General features: G+C 33.3%; 1 protein-coding gene across 5 annotated transcripts in view; it reads left to right on the top strand.

Moving 5' to 3' along the window:
• The window catches only part of NPRL3 (NPR3 like, GATOR1 complex subunit), a 74,540-nt gene that overhangs the window by 2,865 nt on the left and 46,899 nt on the right, over positions 1 to 24,776 (top strand). For 2 of the 5 annotated variants that reach the window (XM_074279839.1, XM_074279842.1), the window contains exons 2-6: positions 4,324 to 4,393; positions 9,556 to 9,594; positions 14,744 to 14,873; positions 20,178 to 20,252; positions 23,602 to 23,755. In XM_074279839.1, the coding sequence (XP_074135940.1) occupies positions 4,324 to 4,393; positions 9,556 to 9,594; positions 14,744 to 14,873; positions 20,178 to 20,252; positions 23,602 to 23,755 (468 nt within the window). The other 3 variants (XM_074279840.1, XM_074279841.1, XM_074279843.1) reach the window with 3 other exon arrangements.

Consider the following 24,776-nt stretch of genomic DNA (forward strand, 5'->3'; position numbering starts at 1 on the left):
AGACAGTAGTGCTAACAATTTACATTCGCTTCCCAGTGTTCCTTCTCTGGGTATAGTTATTTCTGTCCATCATTAGTCAATTGGAATTGGATTAGCTCTTCTCTATGTTGAAGATATCCACTTCCATCAGAATACATCCTCATACAGTATTGTTGTTGAAGTGTATAGTGATCTTCTGGTTCTGCTCATTTCACTCAGCAACAGTTGATTTAAGTCTCTCCAAGCCTCTCTGTATTCCTCCTGCTAGTCATTTCTTACAGAGCAATAATATTCCATAACCTTCATATACCACAATTTATCCAACCATTCTCCAATTGATGGACATCCATTCAACTTCCAGTTTCTAGCTACAACAAAAAGAGCTGCCACAAACATTTTGGCACATACAGGTCCCTTTCCACTCTTTAGTATTTCTTTGGGATATAATCCCAATAACAGCAATGCTGGGTCAAAGGGTATGCACAGTTTGACAACTTTTTGGGCATAGTTCCAAATTGCTCTCCAGAATTGGAAGCCACTATTTGAATACTTATCCTTGTTGTTCTGTACTACTTGCCCTTGGGACATTTGAATTGTGGGATAGCATTGCTCATAGGTTTACACTCTACATTAGGAGTTCCTCTTGAATTTGTTTTATTGTTTACTTAAATGTAATAGTAGAGTAATATATTAAAAACAATTTTTATTTGAATTTTTAATTTTTACATAACTTTTTCCAAATATTTTCCTCTCCTTCCCTCTCATATACTGCTATCCAGATAGCCAACACATCACCTAAGTGTAATGTTCTAAATTCATTGTCTCTCACTTCTGTAAAGATAAGCTTCTCCATTTTTGTTAGTAACATGAAAGTAACACTATTAACCAATCCCAACCAGAGAGGTATGATAATAGAACTTTGAGATTTCTGATTTTAATATAAGTTACAAGCTAGTCAAACAGTGTTCATTTATTCATGCATTTTTATTTGGCTTTAGTCCTCCATCTAAAAGTGCCCCAGGGCAGTCTGGAAGTACAGAATATTGTGAAGCTGGCTCTATGGTTATCTTGTTTCTCTGTCACTAGATAGGGGTAATAGTAATTGACAGCTTGATACACTTCCTACCATCACCACAGTACTCAGATAAACAAAGTTACCTGTTTATATACCAGGTGTTCTTCACAGTTTTAAAATTTTAGCAATATATGTTATATCCATAGTAGAAATAATTTTTAAAAGCATAGACATACATATTGAATTTTTAAAATTATAGTTGATAATGTTTGGAATTTTGCTTACCATAGGACACAGTTTGCCTTCTTGACTATGGTAACCAATTATGTCCTAGAATAATAAATCTTTCCATATACAGTTGTCATCTGTTTGTCAGTCTTTCTCTATGTATGTATGTATACACATGTAATTTTTATTTGACTATATATAACTGTAATAAATTTGCTTTTGATTACTCTGATAGTTTTTATCATGCCTAAATTCAAGTTTTAAAATTGCACATAGATGATGAAGATCCTCTATCATTAGTTTCTAGCCTCTGATGTTGTATACTCAGAAATTCCAGTGTTATTGCAAAATATCTTCAAAGTCATATGTCTATAAAGCTTTATCATTTTAATCTGTTTTTAATGCTAACAAAGTGCTCTGAATGAATTAGTATAATAAATAGTCCTATAGACTGAACAGATAATATATTTTGTAGATTGGTTTATTTTTAAAATGTAGTTGCCATTGTAATTAATAAAAGTTCACTTATGAATTTATAGTGGCTTTATATAGTTTTCTAATCAACTAATAATGCATATACAGAGCTTCATCATTTTTTTTTTCATTAAAGGGGTTCTTATACTAGAAATGGTGAGAACTACTTTAAATTTTATAAATGCTTAAAATATTCACATTTTAAAGTTGAGGAAATTGAGGCTTGGAAATATTAATTTTGAAATTCAATAACATAGCTGTAAAGTATCATAGGAAGAATTTAAACTGTTATCTTTCAACTTTAAATACAGTTCTCATTCTGTTGCATCACATTAGTTCTCAATAAATTATTTTTAACGAACTTACTACTGTGATGAAAATTGCCCATTCATTGTTTTCAACATTTAAAAACAAACGTTTAATTGATGCCTTCTGGTTTTTCCATTGCAGTTCTTGTGGAAATACCTTGCCCTCCCAATTGAACCTTATTTTATAAAAGCAAAGAAAACCAAACAAACAAAAACATTACTCTATTTGAAAATGTATAACTTTCTGTACTAGTAGTTCCTTTTTCACAGGAAAGAGAGAGGAATGCCTTACAATTTGGGTATTTTTTAAAAAAATTGATACAGACCATCACATTTTTTTTATTATGTAGAGACATTGTGGTATATTAGAGAGAGTGCTGGATTTGAAGTCAGACTTAATTTCTGCTTCTGTTGTATACTACATGTGTAATTGTGAGCAGATTACTTAACCTCTCTGAATCTTAGCCTCCTCATCTATAAAATGGGGATAATAATATTAAAAGTATATGCTGATATTGTAAAGATTTTGATGTTTGATGTTGTACCACAATGTGGGTGAAGTGCTTTGCAAATTTTAAAATACCTTGTAAATGTAAGCTTTTATTATGCAATCAATTCTAAATATATTGAGTTTAATTATCTATCATATGTCATATGTAGTTCAGAGTTTGGGAACCTTTTTATTTGTTGACAAAGTGACTAATAAAAAAATTAAGGGGTACCATGGAAATAAAAAATAGTTAATTTTTTTTTTTAGAGAGAAGAGTCAGTCATTTGATGTTTAAACTAATGGAAAACATAACTATACCAAATATTTCAAAACATATTTTAATTCTATATTATGACTAGTTAATGAACTAGCAGGTAGCATTGAGTGGAAGATAAGGTAATGGCTCAATATATTCCCAGATAAATTTATTCATAAAATTTTCTTGTCACAAATCAATCAACAAGTATGTCTCTTATTGTTCAGCCATGAATGACTCTCAATGATCACATTTGGGGTTTTCTTGGTATAGATACTGGAGTGGTTTGCCATTTCCTTCTCCAGATCATTTTACAAATGAAGAAACTGAGGCACACAGAGTTAATTGGTATGCTCAGGGTCACACAGTTAATAAGTGTCTGAGGCTAAATTTTTATGCAGGTCTTTCTGACTCCAAAGTATCCAATATGCCACCATCTACTAATATAAAGCACTAGTTTATTTTTTTTTCTCAATAATATTTTATTTTTCCAAATACATGTAAATACAGTTTTCAGCATTCATTTTTGTAAGACTTTTTGTTCCAAAATTTTTTCCTTCTTTCCCCTCTCTCCAAGAGAGCAAGCAATCTAATATAAGTTAAATATGTGCAATCCATTTACACACATTTCCATCTTTGTCATATTGTCCAGGAAAAATTGGACCAAGAGGGAGAAAACAAAAGAAAAAGCAAACAAAATGGTGAAAATACTATACTTTGATCCACATTCAATCTCCATGGTTCTTACTCTGGATGTGGATAGCATTTTTCATCCCAACTCTATTGGAATTGTTAAAGTACTATTTTAAATGGTATGGGAGAGTAAAAAAAAAAAAAAAAAAAAAAAGATATGACTCCTGTTCTCAAAGAACTTTTCAGTGTAGTTGAAGTTTCATACTAATTATGCAATTATCTCTGTTGCATGTGTAATATATATGTTGTTACATAGCATATAATTAAGGACTAAATTACATAGTATAGACTTTTAAATTTCTATAAGAATCTGAGAAGAGGGAAAGTATAGTGAGCTGAAAGGGTTAGGGATGGTGTCATTGAACAAGTAGGACTTCTCAGAATTTAACCATCCTGACGTCTATAGAGTTCTGGTGACTTCTTCCTTCTTTCATTATTTACCATTGTCAAATTCATTGCTTTTTAAAAACACTTTTGCCTGTATCTGGGAAGTGAAAATGAAAAGCAGCTGCCAATAACATTGGTCAGCAGTTTATTAATAAAATAGTTCCTACATTTCTCTAAGGCTTTATAGTTTACAAAGTAATTTTCTCACTATAAATTTATGAGATAAGTATGCCAAGAATTATTACTCCCATTTTATGGTTGAAGAAACTGAGGCCCAAAGAAATTATGATTTGTCAGTTAGTTGTGGAATCAGGAATAGAATCTTTTGACTCCATATCTAGTGTTTTCTCCTCTACATCACCTTGTGAAGGAAAAGTTGGAAACCTATTATTAAAATAGAAATTTGGAAATTTTCTGTGGAGTTCATTTGTCTGTGTTAGCTGTAGATCTAACTTGTATTTAATGTAAGATGTTTTGTTTCCTTTTGCTATAGATAAGCCACGTAGCCGATATGCTGTTAATAATACAGGAGATAATACAGATGACCAAGATGGAGATTCCAGGTAAGAGGACCTTCCTATTCTTTCAGAAAGGATAAGTGATTAAAAAAAAAATTAGATGGCAGAAAAGTACACAACTCCCATCCCATCCCATTTCATCCCATTCTGATCCTTAAGTAATCACTGTATTTAAGCCCCTGTTCCGGATATTCCTTCAAGGGGCTTACATTCCACTGGGGAGATATAATACGTACACAAGTTAGTATACTCAAGATAATTTGAGGAGGTAAGAACATTAACAATGAGGGGCATAAAAGTTGTCTTCTGAGAGGAGGTGACACTTGAAGGAAAGTAGGAATTCTGAGGGATGTTGCACCGAGGTGTAAAGTAGAGTATTGGTTTTTGAGAAAAACTAATAGTCCTTTTTGCCTGTAATGTAGTTTATAAAAGAGCATAATTGGAAATAAGGTTTGAAAAGTTGATTAGAACCAGGTTGTAGATGGTCTTAACTTCCCAGGTGATAAGCTCCTAGTGAGAAGCAGTTAGGAACTACTGATGAATTTTGATCAAGTGAGCAACATGGACAGGATTGTGCCTCAGGAAGATTGTTATAGAAGCCATGTGAAAAGTGGGCTGGACAAGGAAGTCTGGAACCAGGGAGACCAAGTATGAAGCTATTAGAATAGTTGTGGTAAAAGGTAATAAGGGCTTCATTTAGAATGCTGGCCTTATGTATGGAGAGGATCATATAGGTATTTGAGATAAGGCATATGTAATCACTAAGACATTATAAGGAAATTGTTTCTGTAAAGTTATGGATCTAGTTGTCTGGCAGTTTTGATAACCACACTGGAAAGAGGGAAGCTTAGAGAAGTTTAAGTTTAATGCAAAAATCAATTGGTTTCTGTTTGGACATTTTTTTTAGATATGATGAATTTAAGATGTTTGATAGAGCATCTTAGTAGAGATGTTCCCTAGGTAGTTGGAGATGTGGGACTGGTTGACTTTTGGCAATTCTTCTCACTGTTTGATGTAACTGTAAATCTAGGTTGTCACTTCCTTGATGCTTCATTGTGATGGGGCTGTTAGAGCCTTTTGCCAGAAGAGTGTAAGCTTTGGAAGGACTTAAATTGAAAAGGTTTATGTATGGACTTGGCCGCATACAACAGTATTTAATTTAATTTTCATTTAATGTGCTAGGTGCTAGAGATATAAAGTGAAAAATATAACATTTCCTGATCTCATGGAACTAACCTACCTAGTGTTGGGAAGGCTCTTTACTGAAAGGCTAGTCACCTGGTGAGATTTTTTTTTTTATAGTTGTTCATAGGACTCTGGGTTTAAAGGATGCTTTCTGTTTCAGGGAGAGCTAATGAGATAATGTCCTTGTGGCATATTGAACATTTATATAGTGTTTTCAGATATCTTTAATTTAGTTGTTCTTTAAACACACATTTTTTTTAAGTACTTACTATATATAGAACACTGTGCTGGGCATGAGGAGAGATACAAAATTTAGATAAGAAACTGTTCCTGTACTAATGGTAGGTATTTATATCCGATAGAGAGAATAGACATAAATGTAACTATCATATATTATTGGATATTATAGTTAAATGCAAGGTATAGTAAATTGCAAAACAAAGTACTATGGGAAATTCTAAGGTAAAATGTTCTATATCTTAGAATATACCTTACTGAGGTAAAGATCTGTGTTTAGCATTTGTCTTTGTAGCCCCAGTACTTAACATGATGTCTTGCACGTAGTAGGCACTTAATAAATATTTGTTAAGTTCAGTTTCATTATTTACAACAGTGTATGACAGGTGAGATGACTTTACACATTTGTTAATCCATGTGCAGTCAAAGAAGTACAGGACTCTAGCTGCTCTCTAATTTAAGAGCTCTGGGAGAACCATCTATTTTATTTCTCAGAGAAATATTTTAAAAGTAGAAAATCCTTTATGAAATTAATTTCCATAGCCAATTTAATTGAAAAAAATGATAAAATCTGTCACCAAGTTTAGCTTTGTTCCTTCTAGAATAGGTTTGAATTGTGAAGTTCTTTCTAGGAAGTAATCTAAGCTTAAAATGAATGCTTTCCAGCACTTAGAAGCTGTGATTTCCTTTGGAAAGAACTATAAAATTTTGATACAGGGTAAGAGTACTCAGGATTCTATCTCAACATAATTTCTGCTTTTTTCTTTTTTTTTTCTTTTTTTGGTTGTGTTTGTTAAGGAAGTGTTAAGTGTCTGGTGCCAGATTTGAATTTAGGTCCTTCTGACTTCAGAGCTGGTGCTCTATCCACTGTACCCACCTAGCTGCCCCAGATTCTGCCTTTTTCAAAATAATAATATTTCTCATTCAGGTGGCCATAAATATCATGGAGAGGCAACATGGAATAGTGGATAAAGCCTTGAAATCAGAAAAACCTCAATTCAAATCTTGCTTTGGACACAGCCCTGTCACCTTGGACACACTAAATATCTTAGAGCCCCAGGAAATTTGTTAACCCAGACTTACAGGTTCCCTGACTTCATCTGTAGATGGAGTTTCTACAAGAACTGCCCACCCAGATGAAACTTCTCCTTCAAAAGAAACAAATCTGATGGGAAGCAGAAATGAGAAAAGAGACTCAGCCCTGATCTCCCCTGGGGGATTGGGCCATTCATATCTCTAATTGGGCTTCTCCAATTCTAAAAGACTCACAGAAAAACAAACAAACAAACAATAACAAAAAAAAAAAAACACAAGATTTTTCTCCAATTTTACACTGCCATGCCAACTAATTTGATTCACAGTTTTCAAGACATTTTCATTATTTTTCCCTATCAAAACATTTTACAGATCTCTGTAATAATATGCCTGAAAGTTTGGATAATTTTTCTAATGAGTGCCCTGTGAGAAATATTTTGGCTTAGCTTTTTGAAATTGTCAGCCTGTATAGTGGTTTTGTTGACTTTTAAGTATAAATATCATTCTCTGAAGGTTTGAGGGTAGGTTTAATGTAAAAAAAATGATCAGTTCCTGTTGGGACCATTTCATTTTAGACATGATGAATTTAGAGTCAGGATTTCTGTTCACCTTTGTGATCTTGAGCAAGTTACTTAAACTCTCTGGATCTCAGTTTCTTCATTTGTTTTTAAAAAAAAAGCAAAGAGGAGGTGTGATTAGACTAGATGACCTTTTAGGTCCTTTCCAACTCTAACTCTACAATACTGTGATATAATAAACCACTTTTAGTTGTGTCAGAGATCTAGATTCTAAACCTGTCTCTATTCCTGATTTTCCTCTGTGATCTTAGAGATATAGATTCTTCTCTCAGACTGGATGTTTTCTTTGAACACTGAGGTCTTGGTGATTCCCGTGTTTTATGTCACACCCTTTTACCTTTGAGTGGAGATAATTCTCAACACTGTGAGGCCTGATGAGATAAAGCATGAGTGTCTTTGAAATTGGAGATCTTTAGACTCTGCATTTCTCTTCACAGTGTACATGGCTCTTTATCATCAAGCCCCTTGTGGTGGTTTTTTTCCCTATTAAAATATCTATGTAAAACAGTAAGACTGAACCAAAACAATCTTTATTTGTTATAACATGATAGTGTGTAATGGTAATACTATAATTTTCACTTTGATTTTAGTTTTCTATATCAGTGGTCCAAAGTCAGCAAAAGTTTTGGAAACTTTCAGACTTTTTTTCCCTTTTTTTCCTTTTTCTACTAGATAACCTGAATTTGAACTGTAAGGGAGAGACTGCATATCCCTAGAAGTATTATATTCAATAAAACTATACCATCTCAGATCCTTCTCCTATTTGTTTAATTTGGGAATTGCCCAATTGATTCATTCATTCAACTTATATTTATTGCATACCTACTGTGTCCTAGATACTACTGTGGAGTTTTGTCTTCTTTGCACTCATTTTTTGAAGGAGTATCCTACCATGGGAAACAGCTTTATGATGTGGAATAAGAAGGTCTAGATTCAGATTTCAGCTTTGTCACTTACTAGGTGACTCACAGAATTGTATAATTGTGCTAGAATGTTGCATATTAACACCTGTTTGACAACTTATAGTCTTAGAATGTTTCTTATGATGCTGAGCTTTGGTGACTTGATCAGGGCCATGCAATTTGCAGGTTGTCTGCCCTGCTGTGACAGAGGGAGTTTCTTTTACCTTTCAGTCTTGCTGTTTCATGTAGATCCTAGACCAGTGACTCACAGGTCTGAACTCCAGATGAGATCTTAAAATTTATCTAATTGTGCTATAGAAACTAAAGCTAGAATAATGGAGTTTCTTGCTTGAGGTTATACCAAATATTAGTGTCAGAGCCAAGATTTGAACCCAATTTTTCTTGATTTTTAGGCTAGTGCTTTTTCTTCTATAACATCCCACCCCTTATATTTCGTCTCTTTGAGTCTCAATTTTTTTGTCCATAAAGTAGGGGTAATGTATTCTGTTGCCTAGGATTATCATGTCTTAAGTGAGATAACACATGTAAAGTTTTTGTAAGTTATATAAATGCCAACTATTATTATTATTTGTAACTTCTTCCTCATTGACAAATTCAGAACATAAAAACGAAAAGATATAATCCTGCAAATTTTGTTAAGTATGTTTTTGGTTATTATGTGTTTTTAATATAAGATTTTTTTTTTTCTTAGTAGCTGTGGTTTTGGAGTATCTTTCTTAAGTAGCTTTAGAAAGATAGCAGATGTATTACAAATTTGTTGTAGGAAGTAAAGGGCTTTAGGGAAAGAGGCTGATATTGATATATGTAGCTGCTACATTTAGATGAAGAAATCAAGCTTTTTGAAGAATTAGAACTAATTCCGTACTCTTAATTTTTTTCATATATTACCATCCTGCCTCTCAAATAGGATTTTTTTTGTTGGGCGGATGGGTGGGAGTGTAATTACAGAATTCTCAAAAGAAGACATATTTGTAAGCCTTGTAGTTGAATGTAGGTAAAACTTTAAAAAAAAAAAAAATATATATATATATATATAAAATATTTTTAAAAATTTTAAAATATATAATAGTTTCTTCCCTCATCAACTGTTTATCTTTGCTTTACAGCAATTAACCCTTAACAATTTGGTACATGTTCCAGTTTTTAATGCTGTCTTTAAAAAAAAGCCAAAACAATCTCATGTTACTTTTCATGGTTTATTCTTCTGTTGTATTTTTGTTTGGTGTTGATGGTCATATTCCCATTTCAGCGAGCAATGTCCTCTAACTGATGAACAATTGGTTGCAGGGTAAGACCAAAGCATTCTATACTGTCTTTTTGCCTCAACTCATGCTTCTTCTTCTCTTTATAATTGTGCTTAATTTCTGATTTTTCACTTGATGTTGATCAATGAACTAACGAAACAACGACAGCCATCACTTTGATGCTCAGTGCTCAGATCTCCCCAAAGGAAACAGGAGGTCCTGCTAACATTTCTCTGCTTTCCTCCAACGCGGATTCTTTTCTCTTCTGAGCCCTGAGGTGTTTAGCTATTGTGTATTTCCAGGAGAGCCCAAGTGGATACCAACCACATTCAAACCCTTAATCAATCTTTTCTGACAAATTATGGTTGAATGTGGCATCCGGTTTTATTGTCAGCATAATTATGTTGTAGTGGGGGATCAGAGATTATTTCTATATACACAGTCCCAGTAGTGTACATTTCATTAGTTAAGTTTTCCTCCTGGTTTCTTCAGGCATTTTTTAAAGGTACACTTACCATCCAGGTTCTGGGAATTAAGTGGGGCTGATGCCAGTATCTCTGTGTTCCCTGTCTTGGCTGCTAAGAAGAGACAAATACTTTTTCTTCTTAGTATTTATAACCAGTTTCTCCTAAAATACAAATGAATTATGTGATTTCATACGTGACAATCTTCATGTTTTCCCCTGAAGATCCTCTTACCACAAGTACTGTTTACTTTCTAGGATCTTGAGGTGATGAAGTTGGAAAGCAGAATTTACCCAGTACACAGAGGGATGGCACTGTTCCTATGGTACATAAGATTCAGAGGTGGCACTATTAGACTAGGACATTTGCTTTTGGTGGCACTTTTGTTCTCATCCTGTCCATTTTGCTTTTTTGCTTCTTGAGATGTCAAACCAAACCAAATCAGGATGCCAGCATGAATTAGTGGGCACGTAAGTAGCCTGGCTTTTTTTCCCCAGGCAGGCTATTTTGTTTTCCCTATGGATATTTTGCCCAAATTTCTCATTAATTTCACAATTCCTTGTTATTGATGGGGTTTTTTGCATATTATATTGTATAACATTTTTAACTATTGCCCAAATGGCAACTCTTTTTATTTAAAGAGAAATGGAAATGGTAGAAGATATGTATAGTATTAATTATAATCATTCAGCTATTTTTTACTATTACCCACTTACCATGAATTTTGCCAGAACTATTTAATAATTTTATTTTATTTGCAGAAATGTGTTATCTCCAAACAGTTTATAAGGCAGAATATGTACTATTGAACCAAAACCCTTTTAGTATATCTGAATATTTATCTGACAGTGATTTTTAGGGACTGAATATAATTCTTTTTTTTTTTTTTTTTTAAGCTATGATGACAGAATAGAAAGAATTTTCTATAACAACAAATTTCAGTTCTTCTATATTGCATTTAATCTTGGGGCAGCTAGGTGGCGCAGTGGATAGAGCACCAGCCTTGAATTCAGGAGGACCCGAGTTCAAATTTGGTCTCAGACACTTAACACTTCCTTGCTGCGTGACCTTGGGCAAGTCACTTAATCCCAGCCTCAGAAAAAACAAAACATTTAATCTAGAGAGACCCATTTAAATCAAGAGTCCCATCTGAAGCAAAATTATTTAAAATATGGTCTTGAAAATGACTTATACATTAAAAAGACTAAGGCCCCCTGTTACACTCTTTGCTTCCATCTAGATTCTGGAAAAAGCACCTTTTCTTGGACTTCTTGAAGATATTGCCTGTACCTTGTAGACACAGTGTTGAGTTTATAGGAGATGTGGCTTGACTCTTAAATATTCAGGATCTTCTTTTATAGTTATATCTGGTTTGTTTAAAATTTTTTAAAATATTGAACTAAATACAGTTGCTTTAAAAAAAAAAAAAAAGTAGTTTTAGTTGCCTTTTAGCAGCCTGAAGTTGCTGTTTTAGTTTAAGAGTGAAAGGTCTTTATGGAAAAGCTAAAAATTTGAGCTACACTCAACACCTAAATTCTTCTTGCAAAATTATATCTAAGTAGCACAATTTTGGAAAAAAAAAAAAAAAAAACAAACCTTCTAGAATGAGGTGGAGTTAATTTTATTAGCTTCTCCCTCTGTCTTCCCCTAGCTACCTGGTGGTAGAGAAAAGAGGCAATTTACTTGTGCAAAATAAATATTTGATCAGTTTTTGATCAAATTTTTTTAAAAATTAATTTTATAATTATAACTTTTTTTTTTTGACAGTACATATGCATAGGTATTTTTTTTTTTTTACAACATTATCCCTTGTACTCCCTTCTGTTCTGAATTTTTCCCCTCCTCTCCACCCCCTCCCCTAGAGGCAGGCATTCCCATACATATTAAACATCTTATAGTATATGCTTGGTATTTTTGTTCAAAATTTGATCAAAAGAGTGTAGGAGGGTGGAAAGGAAGGCAAGCTGTACAGCTTTTTACTATGCTCCTAGCTTCCTCTCTTGTTATTCCAAATTGTAAACATAAAGCTCAAACAGCCTGATGATATTTAGAATGAGATTCTTGTGCTTCCTGAAATAAAGTATGTTATGGCTAACATAGGTAAAAAGCTATCTGTCTTTGAATTTTCATCAAAAATAGGACCTGGAAGTCCACTATGTGAGTGGACATGCAAGATATAAATCTTGCCTGGATGCTTTCTCACTTGCTCTTTGATCAAATTTGATCAGAGTACCTAAATTCTTACCTCTATTTTGGTTGTATATCATATATTAAAGTAAAGTACTTTTAAAAGTAGACCCATTTATGATATCTTTCTCTAGCCCTGTGGATAAGTAATTTAACCTCTTGGCCTAAACTTCCTCATCTGTAAAATGGAGAGGATAATAACACCTGCCTCACGGGGTTGTTATGAGAAAAGTGCTTTGTAAATTGTAAAGCCTATACAAATGATTGATGTTATTAATATTTTGACCTCATCCAAGATGGGAACTTTCATTAAAGGCTGGTCAAGAGCCCTTAAAGCTTTCTGACCTTGAAAGGTGTTTTGCTTTGTTCTTTTGCAAGTTTTCACCAATTTTTTTTTTTTAACATATCCAAAGACACAGTATTTTCATGGGGAAATTGTGTCTGGTTCATTTGATGGTGAAAGAAATAAATATTAGTACTTAATTCTATGTTTCTGATACTTCCAGTTATAGATGAACCCAGTGAGCAATTCAGAATCACTCAAACAACCTCAAATCTGCCATCAGGGAACCCAAACTTTTAGTGCTTCCAGAACTAATCTGATCTCCTAATGGTCCTTGAAAACTTTTTAGACCTGTTATGCTGTAGAGCAGGACTGACCTAAATATGAAAAGAATTTTTGAGCAATTGTCCTACTTGCTACATTTATTTCAGTATATTATTCATAGGTAGAGAGATTCTTATGTTCTACTGAATATAGGTAACATCTCATTTTATATATATATATATATATATATATATATATATATATATATATATATATATATATACACATTGAGAACTGTCTAAATTGCAAAGATATTTGCTTAAAATAAATGAATCATTGATTTAGAATTTGAGAATCCTTTTTATTATAAAACAATTTAACTTGTAGAAGCAGTCCAGACTAAATAAAGCATCAGTTCCAAACCTCAGGTAAAATCTATCCAGTAGATTTTTCTATCACAAAAGCAATGTTCAAAGAGACAGAACAACTCTGAGGCACTAATAATTATAATAATAAATACAGTGATATCTTGTGCTGGGTTTGGAGTCAGAAGATCAGAATTCAAGTTCTAACTCTGTCATTTATTATCTGGGTGGCCTTAGGCAAGTACTCAACCTCCCTTATCCTCAGTTTCCTCACATGTAAAATGAGAATATTGGATTAGAGGAGTTTTTAGGTTCCTTTCAGTTCCAAATCTATAAAATCGTACACTACCACAGTTACTAAACATTTTACCAAAAGTATTGCATTAATCTTTAAAAATGGATTCTATAGGAAAAAATGGATTCTATAATCATTCATTATTGATTCAGATGTCTGGGGTTGGCAATTGGATTATATGAACCTGTAGTTCTTTCCAACATTGTATTTGGCTTCCCCCAAACAGTCTGATATTAGTATTTCAAAAGAAACAAGAATATATTTGACCTTAATAAAACCAGTTTTACATATAGAGATTTTTATTTTGCCCAATTACAGAGGTTTTTATTGACAGAAATAATATTTTTTATCTTCTTTAAATTATACAAAGATGCTCCTATTTTTAGGACCTAGGTTCTTTTTAGAGGTCTGAGCTACAAAAGATAAAAGAATGTAGTAGACACACCCATAAGTCACCCTCATTTCTTTCAGTGATACTGTTATCTGTAATCCTTGCATTAGGGAATTGGGGAAAGTGACACATATATTGAGACAAATATTATATATGATATTAAGAAATAAATATACAATCCAGACATGCTATATATCTACATGTGAACATGCTTATATAGATATACATATGCATATATAGTTTGCTACAAAATAATAATTCTAAAATTAAAATGTTCTCATTATATAAGGGGTATTTATTTGTGAAGAAAAAAATTAAACTAATACTTAGCAAAGTGTGACTATAATGTTGAATATCAAATGGTTCAATTCTCTTCATTCAGGAATGCTGAACTTTGTTGCTGAGTTAGTTGAGTGTTTGTTGCAGGTGGGGAGAAAGGAGGTGGTTTTCATGTATTCTTTTAAAAAATTATGAAAATCCCACAGTGGCTAATACCTATTCTTCATTTGCTTGAGCAAAAGGCTGCATCAGTAAATAATCGCTTAGTACTGTATTAACATGTAGCTCTAGCAAGGCAGTGGCTATTTCCAAATTTTTTTTTTTTTTTTTGCCTTTTTTAAAAAAGCAAACTGCAACTTATATTTCTCTCCTGTATTCCATAAAGCATGTCATGAAATGGCAGCATGTGCCTACAATCTTTGCTTCTTAGCATCTTTCATCTTATAATTGTGGTGATTTGAAATATATAATCTTAGGGAAGTTCTTTTAAAAGGTAGATCCTTGGAAATCAATAAGGTTAACAATTGGGCAATTTAATTGGAAGTTTAATAAAATAAAAACTAAATGAAGCTCTAGTTTATTATTGTCTGCCTTTTTTCTAGAAGCAGTTGGGGTTATGGTGCTATCAATTACTTTTGTAATTTTTTTCCATCTTCTCTTTGAAGATTTTCAGATGTAATTCTAGCAACGATTTTGGCAACTAAGTCTGATATGTGTGGTCAGAAATTTGAGCTGAAGATTGATAATGTGCGATTTGTTGGTCATCCCACACTACTGCAGCATGCTCTGGGACAGGTATGGTCAATGGTACAAAAGATCATAAAAAATAGATTTTGATGTAGCTATATCACTCTTCTAGTTATTCAGAACATTCTGAAGCCATCTCTGTGAATGATAATGTAATCCCTCATTTTACAGATGACACATCTAAAGTACACAGACTTTTAGTTAACTTGACAAAGAACTCCCCAAAAAGCAGACAGAAAATTGACTCTAGGTTTCCTGACCGCTGAAGTCCAGTATACTTGAGGAACCACCTTAAAAAACAAACATCTAATTATATTGGTAGTTTGTTTTGCATCAGTTTAATTCCCTGTCTTTTCCTTCTCCCTTTCCCAGAGAGCTATCTCTTATAAGAAAACAATTAAAAGAGGAAAAAAAAACAAAACAAAACAACAGTTCAGCAGAACTAACCAACACAGCAGCCAAGTTTACATTGTTCCACATTCACAGTCCTCCATTTCTTCAAAAAAGGGTTGGAGATGCATTCTCATATATCTGAGGCTGTTTGTTCATAATTTTACAGCATTCTATTTTGATTTCTTTGTTCTTTCCATTTTTTTTCATTGTTACAGTCTTTAGTTACCTATTTCTGCTTGCTTTATATTAGTTTATGTGTCTTCCCATGCTTCTGTGCATTTTTATAGTCATTATTTCCTACATCACAGTAATATTCCATTATATTCATGCATGATAATTTGATTAGCCTGAACCCAAATGATGTTCACTTAACTTTGTCAAAGTTTTGATTCACTTCTACCACAAAAAAAAAAATGTTGTTTTAAAATATTTTGGTGTATTTTGTATTTTTTATCACTGACCTCCTCAGAGTGAATTTGTAGCAATGGAAGCTCAGAGTTAAAGGGTAAAGACATTTTAGTCACTGTACTAGCATTCCAAATTGCTTTCCAGAAAGGTGCCAGTTCATAGCTTCGCCAATAGAATATTGGCTTGCCTGTCTTTCTACAGTCCTTTCAACATTTGCTTTTCTCTTATTTTGTTACACTTATCTGTTTGTGGATTATAAGAGAGAACATCAGTTGTTTTGATTTGCATTTCTCTTATTACTAAGAGACCATATTCCTGGAAGCATTGAGGAGAATCTAAATAAATGTTATTTATTAGAAAAATGTTTTTGTAACCCAACCTGCAGGAATTAAAAATAAATCATATTTATTTTTAGTATTGAAAATTAGCAGAGTTGTAAAGATCACATGGTTCATTGTAAGTTCACTTCATATGGCATTTAATAAACACTGTTTATAAAGCACTGGGTAAGGCCTTTGAGAAATTAAACATGTAGCTTAGAAGAAGTCTTTTAATAATTTCAATTTCTATCTCTGGGGATCATCTTCAATTTGGTTATCTTAATCCTATATTTCTTCTGCTCTGCTTTTATTTAAGAATTATGTAGATTGGGTAAAAGGTTCTGGGCATTTATTGGACTCAGAGTCAAGAAAGTTAAGATCTAGTCCCCATTTTACCACTAATAAATTGTAACTTTATGAGTATGGTCCCCTCTCCGGGACACAGTTTCCCTATTTATACAATAAGGGAATTAGACTAGATCAGGAATTATTAACCTAAGATCCTTCAACTTGTTTTTTAAATTATTATTTTTATCTATTTTATAATAGGTTTTTATTTAATGAATTTAAAAACTTTTTTTTTTTTTCTGATGATAGGCTCATAGATTTCACTAGACTGTCAAAGGAATACAGAGCATGAAAACAGTTAAGCTCTTTAGATGATCTTTAAATGTGGTTCCAGTTCTTATATTCTTTGCTTTTGGGATTGGGCACTTCCCATCAGAAAGTGTGCACAGGTGAATGAATAATCACCAAATGTCCCATCTAGTCACAAATTTTTGATGAAATTCTACCAAGAGAATGAGCTTCTTCTGATGATTCAAAAATTGGAGGGTGTGTTTTGTTTACAGTTATCTTTTCTTAGAAAAAAGTTTCATTGCTTCTGTCTGGCAATGTGTGATAAAAAACCTTCTATGGTTGTGCTAGAGCTTTTGTACCACCTTGTGGTAGCACTTACCCATGAAAATGACCATTTTATTTCTAATAAGTTGACATCTAAAATAAATCTGCCTGGCAGATGCCAATTGGCTCCTCTGGCTTCTCACAGTGATTTTTCTCACAGTGAATTTTTTTAGGGACAAATGGTGATTAGTAGTCAAGAACAGCAGAGTTAAAGGATTGGAGTAGAGGTACAGGTTGAGGGTGAGATGTAGAAAAATGTTAAAGGACCTATGTAGTTCAAGAAACATTTATCAAGCACCTGCTATGTGTTGACTTTTATACAGTCAAAGATCTAATGAATATTGCTTTATAATTATAATTCTATAGTTCCTTATAAATTAAAAAATACCTTATCTTAATTGATCCTCATAATAACCAAAGTTGATAATATATCATTCCCATGTAAATAATATTGAAGGTCAGAGAAGTATATTGATTTGCCCAAGGTCACTCAATGAGTAAATCATAAACATGATTTGAATCCAGTTCTTATTATTCTAATGCCATTGGTTTTTCTACTATACCATTGCTACCATCCTGAAAGATTGTCTTAACTCCGTTTTTCATTCTTCTTCCTTTTTTTATACACCTATAAACTATCAGTGATATATTTTGAGTTTTCAATTATCTGAGGCAATAAGAACTGGTAATAACTGAGATAAGGAAAGTGTAAGAATGATCCTATGTGTGTATATATATATATATATGTATATATATATATATACACACATATGTATATACGTATATATATGTGTGTATATATATATATATTAATAAGATCCATTTAATTCAATTTTATTTATATATTTAATTTTTCTTGGTATAGTTTAATTATTTTTTAAGATCTAATGATGTCAGATTTTATTTATGTGTTTATTTTGTCTTAGCACAGTTTAAAAAAATTTCTCCTTTTAAAAAACAGAATCATTAGTTTTCCTCTATCTAATTGATTCATCCCTCATTATCCCTCATTAAAAGAAAAATTAATTAAAACCCAGTCAACAAAGTTCTTCTGATAGTAAATATTGTATATCTGCAAACTACTTATCTCCAGGGAGGAGCTAGGTGTTTCCTTCTCTTTTTTTCTGGTTCTAAGACTGGCATTGCAGTTCATCAGGGTTTCACAACATTTTTGCCATTCTTAACATTATTGCAATCATTGCATATATTGTTTGCTTAGTTCTTTTTTTCCATTTCTGTTCAGATTAGTCTTTATAAGTTTTTTTTCCATATTTGTCATTTCTTATAACACATTCCATTATATTTAAATACCAGTTTGTTCACACATTTCCTAGTCAGTGGATTTTTATATTGTTTCTTTGAACACTCACACAGTGCTGCTAGTAATATTTCATTGTGTATAGAACCCTTATTTTTTTTTAATTAACCTTCTTTGGATTTATGTCTTATAGTGGGATAACTGAATCAGAGCATAAGAAGTTTATTTGCTTTCTTTATATAATTCCAAATGGTTTTCTAGAATGGTTGGACTAATTCACAACTACACTGACAGTGTATTTGTGAGACTGTTTCTCCATGACTCCTCCAACATTGAGCAATTCTGTCTCAGATCATCTTTGCCGATTTAATGAGCAAGATGAACCCTTGAGAGTTATAGTAATTTGCATTTTTTCTAACTTATTAGTCTGCATTTGATCTTTGGAAAACTTCCTATTCTTTAACCATTTATTTGGGAGAATACCTTTTGGTTTTACATATTTATATCAGTGCCCTATTTTATACATTGGATAGGAAATGTACTTGTAATTTCACTGTTATAACTCACAGTTGAAGAAATTTCTCTACCAAGGCAGATTGGCATCTTTCCTGCAACTTAAAGAATTAGAGAGTTGTCTAGGGTACTGAGAAGTAAGGTGACTTGTCTGGGGTCACCCAGCCTGTGTATGTCAGAAATGTGACTTGAACACAGAGTTTTCTGACTCGAAGGATAGTTCTGTGTTCTATGCCTGTTATGTTAGAGAAGATGAGTTTAAATAAGGTATTGTCCTTGTCCTCTTGGAATTGACAATTGAACTAGAGGACATAAGACATATATATATATATATATATATATATATATATATATATATAGAAAATATACATTATTTAGTAAATGCCTACACTTCAAATAGTACTTCAAATGTTTACAAGCTGTGTGATGTTAGGGAAGTCACTTAATGGCTTTGTGTCTGTTTGTTCATCTGTAAAATGAAGGGACTGACGTCATTGGCCTTTAAGGTTGTATGATGTTTTGAGGCCAGACTTGTATTTGAGCAGAAAACTTATTTTAAAAACCTTTGTCATTCAGTAATTTTTCATGGCTCTTCTCAATGTATGAGACATAAAATTCTAAATAAAGATAATCAGATTTTATTGAATTGGATCATGTTTTGCTGGATTTGTCCACATTATTCTGATGGTTATAATAACCTGGATATGGCAGTGTAGTGGAGAGGCCTTGGAGATCTAGTCCCAGCTTGGTCATCAGCCAATTTTTTTAACTGCACAAGTCACTTGAGGAATATCCTGGGGCCTCAGTTTCCCCATTTAAAAATGAGCAGTTGGACTAGATAATTTACAAGATCTCTTCTCATAATATCCTATAATTCTAAGTGTTTTTGAGAAGAACTGTAATGGAGAGGCAAAGACCCAAATTAGGAGCCTGAAGACTCTTATAGGCCTGGGTTTTTATTATTATATTAGCTATCTGACCTTGGGCAAGTCTTTGTCCTCTGTAATCCTGGGTTTCTTTATGTATTAAAGTGGAAACAAGATCCTTCACAAAGATATAATAATGCACAAAAAGAGTGCTATAGAAATGTAAAGTGTCCTACAAATATAAAGTGTGATAGAGGATTGAGCTATTAGGTAAGCTTATAGGAATAGTACATTTATAGTGTAATACTCAGTGTATCAACAAGACTCCAAAACATGATCTGATTGTATTGCATTGTATCATTGTATCTCCAGAACAATCTCCAAAGTCAGGGAAGTTTTGTCATATGGTAAAGTGGGTGTTGTGATCAAGCACAGCTCTGTACCATGTCAAATCCATAATAAATTCACTAGTTGAATATTAATGGTAGTGGATACCTCAGATACAGCATGGCTGATTTCAGTGATCTCTCACTAGCTCTCTTGTTCCACTGTAGTTTTGACATTTTTCTTTTTCCATTGTGTCCCATTATCAATCTCCCATTCATCATCAAATTATTTCCTGCTCTATCTTTTTTCCTTTGTTTTTTGAAAGTAATTTCATTTACTTAATAGATTTCTATTTATTTCACAGGTATCCAAAACAGATCCATCTCCAAAAAGAGAGATGCCTACAATGATTCTCTTTAATGTGGTATTTGCATTAAGGGTAAGGTAGTCTTTGTAATTTTTCATGTCATCATATACAAATTATTGGGAGAGAAGGAATTTGTGATTTCTTTCTCATTAAGGCTAAACAGAATGAGAGATTAAAATGAGTGACTAAAGGAGGGTCTGATGTCTCAGTTCTTAGGGATTAATAGACCAGACAGCTTTGTCTTGATATTTTAGATGTTCACCTTCTTAAAGATGAGCCTGGATCAGATGATCACTAAAGGGCCTTTCTAGTTCTAGTTCTAAGATTTCTAGTTTCTAGTTCTAAGATGATGTGATTAATAGTTAAAGGAGGCTACCATTCATGTATGGAATGCAAATGTTTTGCCATTAGAAATCATACTACCAGGGCATCTACAAGGTCAACTATAATGGAGCACTGGCCTGAAGTCAGGAGGACCCAGATACTTAATACTTGCTGGCTATGTAACTCTGGGCAGGTCATCTAATCGTAGTTGTCTCATACACACACACACAAAAGAGGTCATTAGAAATCATAGGCAAATGTGCTCTTGTGTTTAATATAATATACCATACAACATCTGTGAGGTGGACATTCAGTCTTTACCGCTAAGCTTCTTATAATACTAACAACTCATTTCTGTAGTAGTTTGAAGTCTATAGAGAACTTTCATTACAACAGTTCTTTGAAATGGGTAGTGTAAATACTATCATCTCCATTTTATAGTTGAAGAAATAGAGTGAATGAGATTAATTGATTTGCTCAAGGAGATATAGCTAGTCAATGCATATTACACACAGTCTCTCTTCAGATTCAGGCTTCCTGTCTCCAAGTTCAGTATTCTTTCTATTAAAACAGTGTCCTTGCCTCCACTTTTTCACTCTCTGGCCTCTATCCATTCTCACTCTATTTGGGATTCACTGTTGTTCATTCTTCAGGCTTCATCCTTCATGACATTCTCTCCTTGATACAGCAGAGAACTGCCTGGTTCTCTTCCTATCTATTACTGGTATTTTACTATTGGTATTCCTTATCCTCATTTGACAGATTTGGTTCATTATGCTTGCATCATTACCCTTTTTGTAAGGTTTTTTTTTTTTTTTTTTGTGAGGAAAGCTGTTTGTAACCCCTTCAAGTGCTACCGAAATGTATTGTTTTTTGTATATTAGAGCAGAATGAAAAATGTATTTTCTCCTGTGCAGGTCTACTGGCTATGGTGTTTTTTTCTACATTTTTACAAATATTAATTTTATTTTGAGGCTACCTGGATTTGTCTTTCAAATTCTTATCTTCTAAGCTCCATAAACCAAAGAATGGATATTATTTAAACTAATTCATATAACATGGGGAAGAAAGTTATTAAAAGAGGGTGGTAGTGACACTCCAGCTGCATAAAAAATTATTGCTAAATCATGTCTATCTCACATTGAAAGACCTGTAGTCATGGAGTGCTCTTTAATGATGCCATTTGGAGATGAATTGCTGTACTTGTTTGTAATTCTTGACAATTTTTCTGGCAACTAATTTGTGATGTTTATATCCTTTGAGACTCTGAAATGTCATATGCCTGATAATTCTCTATTTTCATAAGTGACTTGATGCTTGGGAGTGACTTGGGAGCACTGATAGCCCTAAAATTATATAAAAGAGAATAACTTCTTATGAAGAAAGGTAATATCTGGGTTCATTATATTAATATTTGGTTCGGACTCAGAAGGATTTACTGTGCTTGGGGATTGCATGTGGCTACTTGTGACAGATAAACAGAGTGAACACCTGTTGCAAAACAAAGAAGGCCCCAAATGTTATAATCAGCAGGATCCATCTTTCTCTCTGTTTTCCTTCCCTCCACTCTACAACCCCCAGTGACTCAGCAGGCACCCTTAGCCTTCAGAAAACCTAAGTCATGGTTTGCTCATTTATCTATTAACTCTAAAGCCTGATGGTCCTTTAAGCATCTCCACAAACATCCAACAGCTGTTGTCTCCACCCTGTCTGACCTAGGGCAGATGCTCCACCCTGGCATGTACAAGGCTGATAGTTTTCAGGCTTTTATGAATAAAAGCAAATAAATTTTACTAATATCACTTAGTACTGAGAGATACCTGTAACCCACCATTTAAAAGTAAAATATATACAGGAATTACAAATGAGAAATAATAATAATAGTGGACATAGCCATAGAGCTTTATGGTTTACCAAGAACTTTATATACATGATCACATTTTATCTTCACAATACCCTGTGGTACAGTATAAGCATCATTTCCTCCATTTTACAGATGAGGACACTGAAGCTCAGAAGTGAAGGGAATTGCTCCAAGTCTCACAGCTAGTAAGTAGCAGAGTTAAGACTTGGACCCAGCTCTGCATAGTCCAAATCCAGGGTCTTTGCTGTTACATTGTAGCTGTTTCTCACACTATAGTGGAAAATGTGATATAGTCCTAAACCATGTTGGCATATTCCAATTTGGTAAAATTATGTTAAGCCAGGGGTAAGATCATCTCTATTGTATTCTTTAATGGAAAAGCAAAATATGAAAAATTAACATTAGGGAAAATTTCTATTCAGTTATGTAATACATCCTGTTTCCTAATATATCCTAGTATTGTATGAGTTCATAGGTCAAATTAAATCCTCAGGGATAACGTTATAAAATAAAAATCATAGCATAAGAGGTAATTAGGCCTCTTGTAGGATTTTTAAAAAAATTTATACCAGCATTAAAAAGAGATTGCATTGTAATTCTGTAATTATTTTCTGTTGTACTGAGTTTCCAAGACAGGCAGCTATACATAAAAGGGACCCTAAAGATCATCATACTTAAACTGTAACTGAAGCAAGAGTATTTTCTACAACATCCCTCACAAGCGATTAGCCAGACTCTCTTTGAAGAACAATTCATAACCCAATAAGGAAACCCATTTCATTTTCAGGCAACTCTAATAACTAGGTACTTCTTTCTTCTATTGAATTGGATCTGAGCCTGTGCAGACCTTTCACTGGATCTAGTTTCTCCCTTTGGGTCCAAACCAAATAACCCCTTCCCATATGAGAAATCTTTAAATATTTGAAGATCTCAGAATAGTGCTCTTCCATACAAATTACTTCAGTTGGCTCTTGCATCATTTTACATGATTTTATGTCCCATCTCTATCAGATGGCCCTTCTCTGCACATGCTCCGGCTCATCAATGTTTTTCTTAAAATGTAGTATGAAGAACTGATCACCAACCTCCAGGGAAGATATAACTTAATACAACATGCACCTCTATACATGTTTTTTATATATCTGTATATCTGTTTGTATTATACACACATGTTTTATTTATAATTATAATGTGTATATAAAATTCCCATTCAGTGGCTTTTTTACTTTATAGGCCAATGCAGATCCTTCTGTGATAAACTGTTTGCATAACCTATCACGTCGAATTGCCATCGTGTTGCAGCACGAAGAGAGACGCTGCCAGTACCTGACCAGGGAGGCTAAGCTGATCTTAGCCATTCAGGATGAAGTGTCTGCTATGTCTGACAGTGAGTCCTGGGCTTACTGCCCTCCCAGCCCTAGCAGACCTAAAGGGAAATTCTTAAGTAGAAGACGGGTTTCAGGTAGAGGAGCAGGTCAGATGTGTGTGATAGTTTTTAGTGGTTTGATTAAATATTTCCTAAAATGAGAGGCAATGTGGCACGGTGGGGAAAATCACTAGATTTGGAATTTAGACCCGGGTTTAAGCCTCAGTTTTGGCTACTTTGTGGCTATATGATCTTGGACAGATCACATCTTTTTTTTTTTTTTTTTTTTCTTTTCTTTTCTTTTTTTTGACTTTAATTCCCTCACTTTGATCTCTTGGGTCCCTTTCAACTCTGATATTGAGTCTAATATTCAATTAGATTATTGAATGAATCTAAGTGGATTAAAATTCTGACTATGCTAACACATTAATGCTGCAGATAATAGCAGGTTAAGACCCAAGATTCCAAGAGGCTAGCTAGCAAGGAACCTTTTAACGTGTGTTTTTTCCTTATTTGAAAATAATTCATTCAAAGATTGACTTGGGGCAATGAGTAAAATTTGCTACTTTTATAATAATTAACTCACATTTACATAATGGCTTAGTCAATCCTTATAACACCTCTGTAGAGGAGGTTATATAATTATTGTTACTCCATTTTATAGATGAATAAAATGAAGTGAAGGGATTTACTTCACGTCATACATCTAGCAGAGTTAGGACTTGGACCTAGCTCTGCAGAATTCAAATCTAGGGCTCTTGCCATTGTACCGTAGCTTTTCATACCACAGTGGGAAATGTGGTATAGTCCTAAACCATGTTGGCATATTACATCTTGGCCAAATTGGATAAACCTCTGTTGTATCCTTTAATGGAAAAGCAAAATATGAAAAATTAACATTTAGAGAAAATTTCTATTCAGTTATATCCCTTCTAGAACATATTCTAGCATTGTATGGATTCATAGATCAAATTGTATGCTTCAGTCATAACTATGTAAAATAAAAACCATAGCACGTGAGGGAATTTGCTTCATTTATCTA

The sequence above is a fragment of the Sminthopsis crassicaudata genome, chromosome 1 (assembly GCF_048593235.1).
Source record: "Sminthopsis crassicaudata isolate SCR6 chromosome 1, ASM4859323v1, whole genome shotgun sequence".
Classification (NCBI taxonomy): Eukaryota; Metazoa; Chordata; class Mammalia; order Dasyuromorphia; family Dasyuridae; genus Sminthopsis; species Sminthopsis crassicaudata.